The 10,688-nt window shown below is 44.2% G+C and overlaps 1 protein-coding gene across 2 annotated transcripts in view; it reads right to left on the reverse strand.

Annotated features, from left to right (window-relative positions):
• PDLIM3 (PDZ and LIM domain 3) overlaps nucleotides 1-10,107 on the reverse strand; it is a 117,962-nt gene extending 107,855 nt beyond the window's left edge. Inside the window, exon 1 of one of the 2 annotated variants that reach the window (XM_078678044.1) lies at nucleotides 9,863-10,107. In XM_078678044.1, the coding sequence (XP_078534170.1) occupies nucleotides 9,863-9,955 (93 nt within the window). In that variant the 5' untranslated portion in view covers nucleotides 9,956-10,107. The remainder of the gene's footprint in view (nucleotides 1-9,862) is intronic. The other variant, XM_078678043.1, reaches the window with a different exon arrangement.
• Nucleotides 10,108-10,688: the final 581 nt, after the last annotated feature.

Genomic DNA, 10,688 nt, shown 5'->3' on the forward strand with positions numbered 1-10,688 from the left:
AACTCAAATAAATCCGAGCCCGATTGCATTTCTAATGCTTGTTTTACTTTGAATGCAGAAAAAATGGGGATTTTACCTATGCCTCTGTTGTGAATAAACCAATGAATGCTAAATTGGGTAAACTAAAATTTATTAGTTTAACCAGACTTTCAAGTCTTTTGAATTCATTTGTTTTTAAATCAGTCAGTTATTTTAGTTTAGGCAAAACAAAGAACATTATCAACTTCACGAATTGCCATATACTCTACAATACAAAAATATTCCACCAAAAAACCAACATTAATACAATACTAGAGACATGACTACATAGATAATAATTACATGTATATACAATTCCAATGCCAGAGTGCTCTTAGACACAGTGAAAAAATAGCGCTGTTATCCAATAATACAGTCTTGATCCTGATTATTCACCAAACTTTTGGACGCAAAGAAGTATCGAGTGTCTCAACCCAATACAGCATATATCTGCTTATATGCAAATCTAGAATTGTTCTGCAATAATCACAATCAAATGAATGTAACAAAAATGAACAATGCCGACGCGTTTCAAGTCCCTTTGATGAATCAAAAGACTCTCATCAGGGCTGTCAAAGTCTGGTCCATGGAAACTATTTATAAAACACAAAAACAAGAAAAACTTTATCTATCTCGTCCTGCAACCATTCAATATTTACAAAGGAATTTCTCCCAAAGGGAAGGTGCAGCCTACCTGCTAAGTTCAACTTCCAGGGCTGCACTTTTCGTAAACTGTGGTCTATGCCGTGGGTACTCACTGGAACAAAGTGAGATTATTTTATCAAAAATCTGTGTGGCTATGAACCCATAATGATAAGAACAGCGGGGGCAGTGTTTTACCTTTCATGTATTGGTGCCGTCGTCACGTTTATGTTACTGCCGCCGGCAGGGAAAAAATCCTCACCCGAATCACATATTCTGAAATAATGTGAATAACACTTATCAGCCTCACACTGACTGTATATGCATTAATTTAATGTTGAGGAATGCTCCACTGACTTACTTTGAGTCCGCCCTGAGGCGGTTCGACCCCGCTGTGGATGAATGAATGTACTTGATTTCTGTGGAAATACAAGTAAAACGAGCACGTTTTAGTCATGGACGCGTGCTGGCGCCAACCGGCACATTTGTCTCATTATTTGAGCCTCCCCAAAGAAGCCTACCTTAACCTGTCTGTCACGGGGCTTCTCTGTGCCGCTGCCGGTGGTCTAATTATTTCAAAATCTGAAAGAACAAACAGGCGGTGCATGCGTGTGTTAAACGGACCGCATTGTACTCCGTAGAAAGCCAATTCTCTCAAACAAATCTGCGGTGAACAGAGGCATACCTTATTTCTCGTTTTGCATAAACGTCCACATCACACCAAACAGTACTTGCTCAAACGCTTTGCAGGTCGCGCGAGTACTTCTCAAGTCTTTGGAAACAAAATCATGTGATCGTCATGTGACTTGTGGGGGTGTGTGGATCAACGTGAAGGCTTCTGGGAACAGTAGTTCTCCAAAACTGCGAATTGCAGCCTATTGTTTACATTCTGTTTATTTCACTTAGACAATTAAGCCCATTGTTCACGCTGTTAAACTTCATTATTAAGTAGGCTTCCTTTTGGAGTAAGGCCATTTCAACATTTGGATTATGCTTAGAATCAATCCAAAAAAGAATCGTCCACTTGAAATCATTTTCGGTGTGGTTACAGCTCACAAAATGTTCCACCATAGGCGCAGTCAGCACTTTTTTCTTTATCCGTGAGCGGTGCTGTGTAATTCTGACATTAGCTGCTTGAGTCATTTTTCCTATATACACCTTGTTGCAGATGCACACCACAGCATAGACCACATTTTTAGTTCTGCAATTCGTGAAAACATCATGTCTCCACGTCACATCATTATTGGAAAAAACATTTCCTTCAAGTGTTGCTGCACAGGACACGCAATTGCCACATTTGCGATGCCCGCAGATGGGTTTTAGATTCCATTGGGAAATAAGATCACTTTTTGGCTTCGGGATAAAACTATCTGCTTTGACCAACTGTTGCCCTAGGCTTTTGTTTTTGCACATAGCGAAGATTGGTTTTTGAAGGGGAGGGTCCAGCGTTTCAAGTAAATGCCAGTTATTTAGAATGATGCGCTTGAATTGGTTTGTATGTTGGCCGTAGGTCGACACACAGACCAGTCTTTCAAGCTCCTCCTTCTTCTTCACCTTGAGCAAAGTGTCCCTTGGGATGAACCTAACTCGTTTCTTCGTGTGTGAGAGCAGCTTTTTTGGGTACCCCCTATTTCACATTTCTTTACAAAATAGGGAGGCATGTGTCTCAAAATCAGATGAGTTCGTACAATTGCGTTTTATCCTTAGCATTTGCCCGTAGGGCAGATTTTCTCTTAAACTTTGTGGATGCGAGCTTTTGAAATGCAAGATTGTATTTCTATCCGTTGCTTTTTTGTGCATTGTTGTGAATAGCGTTCCCTCGCTACTGCCTACTGTGACATCCAGAAAAGTCATTTTATTTTTACTAGAATTCAGTGTGAATTTGATATCACTGTGTCGAGAGTTGAGCCAATCAAAGAATTGATCTAGCTGGGTCTGGCTCCCCTGCCACAGGAGCCAGACATCATCGATGTATCGTAGCCATTGGTGTATGTTGTCCCTGAATGGATTATTGTTGTATATGAACCGGTGTTCATATTGGTCCATATATAATACCGCCAGCTCCGGCGCATAGGGACAACCCATGGCTGTCCCCTTGATCTGGATGTAGAACTCATTCTCGAATTTAAAATAGTTGCTACGTAACGTGATTTCTGCTAGTGACAAGATGAATGACGTGGGCACCCTGTGTGGTCTCTCCCGTTGGTCCAAATAAATTTCAATCACTTCCAAAGCCTCATCTTGAGGAATTTGGGTGTATAGAGAGGCCACGTCTAGTGTGACCATCAGTTGTGTGTCTGCATCAAATGGGTTCCCCTCAATTTTGGTGATGAAATCCATAGTGTCGCGAAGATGTGACTTAACCTGCAGTATGCACGGTTTTAAGAAGAAATCGATGTACTTCGATACTGGCTCAAGTGCAGAGTCACAGCCCGAAACAATCGGGCGGCCCGGAGGTACCTGGGCATTTTTGTGTATTTTGGGCAAAAAATACAACACCGGTGTTCTGGGTAATTTTTTATTCAGGTATTCATACTCTCTGGGTCCCAGAAAGCCCTCATCTCGCCCATCTTTTGATAATCTCTGGATTTTATCTTGAATCGCGTGTAGAGGGTCTTCCATGGATGGCCTGTACCAATCGCGATTATTCACATGTGCCTGACCTTCTGTAAGGTACATGGAGCGTGGCCATAGCACAACCGCCCCACCCTTATCAGCCTGCTTGATTATGATTGAAGTATCTGATTTCAAGTCGCTGATTGCTGTAGTCATTCCTTTACTGATGTTATTTTTCAAAAATCTTTTCGTTTTTTCCAATTTAGTGAGCGATGACAAGACCGTTTGCTCAAAAGCAACTATTTGTTTGGGAATGTTTTGGGTCGGTGTAAACCTCGACTTGGCTCTCAAACCTGTGGTTTCACTACTGGATGTCATTTCGGCAGAAGCAAAGAATGCCTTTAGTCGTATCTTCCGACAAAAGTTCAATGCTTCCAATTTAAGTTTTGTAAAATCTGTTTTTTTATTAGGGACGAACTTAAGGCCCAGGCCCAAGAGCATCTCCTCATCTTTTGTTAGCTGTTTTTCAGAGAGGTTCACTATAGTTGAAATCACTCAGGAAAATGCTTTATCTAGTTCCTGAGGCTAATCGCAAGACCATTGTACACTCCCTGGTCACGTTCAAGTTAAACTATGTGAATAGCTTATATCTTAGCCTGCTGTCATATTTGCTGCATCCCCTGCAGATTAGTCCAAATGCAGCTGCGTGCCTTATCCTGACCATTCCGGCAGGTTTACCAGTTTCTACCCACCTTCGCCAACTACATTGGCTGCGCATTACTAGCCAAATTAAATTCAGGGCTTTACTTTTTGGCTCCTGAGCCTTTCAGCAGAAAGGCCCTCTGTACCTGAGGTGAAGGCTTAAAGCCTATTACCAGTGCAGATCTTCGCGATCAAATGCTTCAAAGCATTTGCAAGTTTCAAGGGAGCGCAAAGCGAGACAAGGGGTGAGATCCTTCGCGTTTCTGACTGCCAAACTTAGGAACTCCCTTCCGTTTACTCTGCGCTCCGCCCTGTTTGAATAGTTTTTTTGGTAATCTCTTGAAGACTTGTATTTTCTACGCCTAGGCTTTCCTTTTAGGTCTTGGCCGTTGCTGGCATCTTGCTGCTAGCGCCGAGACGCTTCCCTGGAAGCAGCTGTGCTCTCTATAAATCCTATTGTATTGTATTACTGTCAGCAGACAACGCCTGGTCAGGCCCATGGATTCAATGAGGTATCAAACAGAAGGGTCTGATGGCAATCCGAATGTCACCTTGCAGCCAACGTAAATATTTCCTTGGGACAGGAACATGGTTTTGTTTGGTTAGTCCACCACATTTTGCTCATGCATAGGGTGCGCCAGTAGATTTTGAGCTCTTCTAGGTGTGAGTGTTGAACAGATCTGGTTCAGTGGTAATAACATTTCTGGCTGTCAGCAGGCAATGCTTCGGAGGTTTGATGAGTAGAATCCTTCTGTTCATAGAGACCTGACTCCAGCACCACATTAACCTATAGATCAAAGGGCGTTGACAGAACGTCTTATGTTGGGAATGGGTAGGTCGCTTCTTCAAGACTTATTTGTCATGGGGTGAGCAACCTAGTGTTATCTCACATGGTGTTAGGCCATAAGATGATAAATTCAGGTTAGGTTTTCTTACTTTACCAGTAAATGTGGTGCATCCCTCTTTCCAACTGGAGAAGACCTTTTGACAATTATTAATACTGGTTTTCACAGCTCTTGACAATCATGTAAAGTCGGGTGTAATGAAGTACATCTTGTGCCAATGTTTAAGCCTAGTAGGGTGGCTAAAACTGGGATCCTGGTCGGACCTCACATTCGGACCTCACAGTCGGACACTAGGGGGTTGGTGCAGTGATCTCCAAACTCGTCTCACTTGTGTGACAGGCCTACGCTACACAAAATCCCAACCACACACTTCTGACCTTGAATTAAGTACCCTTAAAAGAGCAGCATGTAGCATCTTTAGAGGTGAACAGATCCAGACACATCACCAATGAGAGCTGGTCTCAGTCATCACCTCGCCACAGCTGGAAGGAGACATCAAATGAATGAAGGTGACCCATTTGCAGCACCGTCAGGTGAAGCATTCTCTTCCTTTGTCCCCTCGTGTTATGTACCTAATTAATGAAAAGGTTAATTAGCTTGTTGCCCATATATGAGGAATGAGTGGGCCAAATGTTGCTCAGAATAAGTGAGGTTGATTGAATTAGAGACTTCAGCATTCTTTTCAAAGTGCCTCAGTTCTAGTGCTAAGTAGGGCTTGGCAGTAGAGTTTTCACAACTTCGTGCTATGCTTGGCGTGCAGAGTTCGGTAAAAACTCCACCTACTGCTGATGGAATGGAGTTTACCGGAGCGTCCACTCATCATAAGTCATGCAAGCATAGAGCCGTCCGCGAAGGAGCGTGGGACGGCTTCAGTGGGATATCTCTCCCAATCCCTGTACCTCTTACAGCCAGCTTCTCAAGTAGAGTCCCCAACAAGGCTCTCAGATCCGGCATCCACTCCCCTACACTTGGGTTCCTGTTCCGCTCTCTTGAAGGCGGATTCAGGCTGGCCCCTGCCCTGACCCACTGACTACACTACTGTGTGTTGTCACTTCTGTCAGGGGTTAGTGATTGTGCTGGGGCAGGGACACGTAGCTGTCTGGCCCCACTCTGCACATTGAAGTGGATGCATCCTTGTGCCCCGGGGGGACTACTGAGCGAATGTCATGATAGAAAAGCACTTCAGTTTGTCCCTGCTTGATTACCGGGGCACTATAAAGTGTACATCGGAAGGCTGCACTGCTAATGAGAGAAGGGGGCACTAGAGCCGGACAGGATCCGTGCCTTGTCAGGAGTGGGCAGCCGCCTGCTCACTTCGCTCCTGCCAACGAGGATAGTGAAGTGAACAACACAAAGGCATGCAAAAATGACTGCGGACCTGTGAGAGGTTCTTGTGCCCTACCTACATGCCCACCACTCCGAGTGAGCCTACTGCTATGACTATCAGGTGAGTGGTGCACGCGAGCAGCCCAGGGCACAGTGGGGGTCGGGCTCAGCCAGTCTGTGTAATGTACACTGCATGCCTTGCGGCATGGCTAACCTTCGTCCCTGAGCAAAGCATCACACAGGCCCGAGCAGCTACACGTGTTGAGGGCGTGCTGTTTTGATGTGCGTTATTCAATCCGTTGCTGAAGCACTTAGGCCCAGGTCATAAAACCATCAACATCACACCTTGAAACGTAATCCACCAGAAAAGCAGCCTATTCAGGTGACTTCCATATGGACTTCAAAAAAGCGCCTGTCCTCTTTTTCTCACTGAAGGCAACAGGCACATTACATCTACTGTTAGTTGCCTTGTTTAAAGTGACTGGTATGTTGCAGCTCATACAAGCAGGGCACGAGTCGGGGGTATACACAGGTACATGGCGTTCATCCACTATTTTCATAGGTTGGACGCCGTCCACCCTGCTAAAAAGTTGGGCCCCACAGAAATATGTTGAACTTGTCCCAGTGTAATTTTGAGACACCAGGACAGTTTCATCAGCTCCTGCACGTTGTCTGCTTTCGATTCACAACAGCATCGTGCAGGCAGCGAGGGGGATTTTTTTCACCTCTAGCTGGGCAATGATAAAGACAGACATTAAGGGGTCATCAGGCCTCCTTTTGATGAGTATGGGAATGGAGTCATCCTGGAACCTCAAAGCTGTTCTGAGCAGGTAACTAAAGCATACAGCGTGTTATCTCTTCACAGGTACTTAAGAGAGGCATGCTTTTTACTTTGATGTATATAAGTGCATGCACTGTAAGAATGTCAGATGGGTTGGTCTATCTCAGTATTTACACAAATAACATTTTAAATAGCACTATTTTACTTCTTTTATACTGCTACTCATCCCAATGCAGAGTGTTAGAGCACTTTACATAACATACACATTATCCATTCCAAATAAATCATGTAAATGTGTACATTAATGTACAAGATGTGTTACATGAGACAGTCAGGGTTACAAGGTGTAGGAGTCAAATACTCTTCATAGCCCACTGTGGTCTACTAGAAAGATTACAATTTAATAACTGCAACTAACAAAAGGATCTCTGTGTTCAAAGCAGTAATCCAGTTACCCATCTACATAAAATACAAATCTATGATCTGCATGTTACATGAAATGCTTTGCAGGAGACAACTTTTTTTTAAAAACATATTTTATTGCACTTTCAGTTGGCATATGTTATATCAGAGCATCACTTCCAGTGAGGTCACTTCCTGTGATGCCATGTGGAATGTCACACGTCGTGACGTCATGTGCTTTGATAGCACGCGTCATGATGTCACTTGCATATTGCCTGACTTGGACAGTCCCCCCACTTCATTTTTTAGGGCATGTGCCCAGCATACAAGGTATTCAGTGCAGCTCCTGTGAAGTGATTGACTATCTTATTACAGCTTTTGTGATGCGGCCGGCCTGTTGCAGCTCATAGAAGGCATCATTGAAATGGCAAAGGGTGCCTGGTATTAGAAGTGTGCAGCACCAGCATGCTCGTCGAGAGGGAGTCTGATACTCGCGGAACTGCGCGGAATCGTGCGGATAGTGTCGACTCGGCGGAATTCCGAGGTGCGAAACTCCGCGAGCTCCACCCAGGCCTTAATCCTGAACAATGAAATGCTTCCATTCTTATCACTTTTAAAAGTCCTTTAGCAGTTACCTTAATTTTGTTTATGCTTTCACTACGTGTGAACATTTTTTTAATACATCTGTCTTTAGTATTGTTCAAAGATCGGAGACATAAGTATGATGTCCTAGACATACACTTCTCATATAATATACAGCATGGACTGAATCGCCATTTGGCAGTAATCTAAGGGATGTTATAGTTATAATTTAATTTAATAAGTTATAATTGTCGGTTGCACTTATTATATAAACCCCAGCAGGTTCAAATTCTTAGTTGGCCCTGTCCAGACTTTGGCACTATGAAACGCAGCCCACACAGGAATTCCAAGGACAACTGTTCAACCCGCAGCCCTGCTATTGTCTACGTCATCAGTATTCATAGACCCTGGCAGGTCAAACAGTGGAATTAGTCCTGTCAGGACCCAGACTCGGTAATGGTTGACTATATGCTAATGTCTTACAGCAGATGCTCAACCCAATACGCTATTTTATCAACCAAATAGTCAACAATTTAGGCAGGTCACCATTCCAGAGTTACAAAGTGCACTCAGCAATTCCACCCCACAGTAGTCACACAGGACCAACGAATGAGTATGTGTGTGCATGTGTGTACTTCCAGCCTTGGCCTATGCGTCACAGGCCAACAATAATTTTAAACACGAATCAGAAAAGCTAACATTTCCTTGAAATGCTTCTACACTAACAAATGAATCTATTGTTGCTCCGATTTTAATGGTTTGGCCTTTCGCAATCTAAACATGCTGCAAATATAAGCCAGAGACCAGTGAAATATTTGTTAGTACAGCTAATGGAAAGCTTGTGCGTCCATAAGTCCTTAAAAGGTAATGACAGAGCTAGGGCCTTCCTTTATTGTTTCTTCATTCAGTTAATGAGAAATGCTCGTGCGCGTGACGCCACGTGCTGCCCACACACGCAGCGCTACTACAAACGGCACCTATGTTTAGCTCTCTTGCTGACAGATTTCCAGATCGCTCGGTACGTCATGTTGCAGCCACAATAGTATGCTTTGGTGTTTATTTTTAAAATACAGTGCCTGGCGTGCACATCGTTACCGACTTTTTACATCAATAACATGGGCTATTTATTGCAAGGGAATCTTTTTGAAGAAAATAACAAGTGGTAGGAAGCCTAGGCTCTGGAATAAAGCAGTTACGTAAAGCTGTGGTAAATAAGAGCTCGTGCCACAAAGATCTGAATTAAACAGTTTAAGAACAGCCACGGTTAAAATGCTCTTCAAATGAGTGACTTGATCAGTGGTCCGAGGTAACTGCCTATTAACCAGTCTTACCCTTGTGGTTCTCTAACCCTTAAATGTGTTTTCAGTCATAAAATGAAAAATAAACGTTTACAACGACGTATGCCAAGCACTTGTGCCATCATTAGTGTGTAAGTGACGCAAGAAAAGTCAGACGGTGTGACAGCCCTTTTCTTATTGAAAGAATTAGGCCAGGATGTCTTTTTGAGCCGTATTGGCTCAGTGGGGTAACAGCTACGTTTGCTCGGCACTAGCCGGACAGCTGTATCATCAGAGCAGAGAAACCCCAAGGCTGACCTCAAGCACGTGTTCGGATCATTCAAGTGGGGAGCCGGGTCCTTACTGACAGCGGGTCATTGAAGGGCGCCGCTCTCATCTCATCTGAGAGCGCTGATCTGAAGGATTCTCCACAGAAAGCCGCCCCCAGCAGAGTAGGGTCCGAACTTCGCATCTTCACTTAGAAATATAGAGATCAAACCATAGTACCTTCAAATGAAGAATATGCGGGACACTTGACGCACATTTCGACACATGGCAGGAAACAGGTCGCACTTAACCCAACACTCCCAGTACTGGACACGTGGTGTGACACTCCTGTGTGCGTACCCCCACGTACAAAAGCAGGAAATACCAGCCTCTGTCACAAATGACACATACCGAGGACAAGGCAAAAGCCACATGCTGATAAAAACAAACCGAACTGAACGTACCCGTGAAATGATCAGAGGCTGATTGAAGTCGATGCCCCCTGTCAGCCTGAATCCCCACGGAGCGGGTCCCGGGAGAACCACGTTCTGAGGCATGTTGTCCCGACAGCACTGTTGCTCTTAGTTTCCCGTGTTCAGAGTGGTACTGTGATGGAGCGAGACCGGAGGCTGGTCCGAGGAGCTCTCACACGCACGGATACTCCCAGAGCTGTGAACCCTCCTCCCGCTGCGGAGTCTGAGCGCTCGTCTTGTCTTTTCATCTCTCTTTATCCGTTCTCCCATGTGACGTCACTCGCTGGCCAGCTCCTCCACAGCAGAGGGGAAGGCACAGCCCGGCATCAGAGCAGGAGCTGGAATGTGGAAAGGTCTCTCTGGTGCACCACACGCTCTGCCAAGCTCTTTATCTACACTCCCAGGTAGCTCTCGCTGTTGTACTTTATAAATTAATCTGAGAGGCACTACATAAGGGAGCTAAATAGGCAGCAAAAAGTGAACACCTCAAACTTCACTAAAAGCAACATGGAGCATCCCACTCAGATATGAATAACAATATGGTTTTGCATGTAGCAAATTTATCATTATGCAAAACCTCTCTTGCACTTTAGGTCGAGCAATCGAGACCTCTTGTATATACTTTAGTATATACTTATATGTGTATGTACTTTGTGGGATCTGGGGATCAGCCGCAGGACTTGTCTGCTTCTGCTTAGGGACCTTTTTTCTGTTCAACTGCCTCTATTTAATTGTCTTCATAGAAAATGACAAGTAGAGGTCAGTAAAATACCAGAAATGCTTTCTGCTGAGGGACTTTCTTTTTAAAATTTTTCAG

This window comes from Lissotriton helveticus, chromosome 2_2 (genome assembly GCF_964261635.1).
Source record: "Lissotriton helveticus chromosome 2_2, aLisHel1.1, whole genome shotgun sequence".
Lineage (NCBI taxonomy): Eukaryota > Metazoa > Chordata > Amphibia > Caudata > Salamandridae > Lissotriton > Lissotriton helveticus.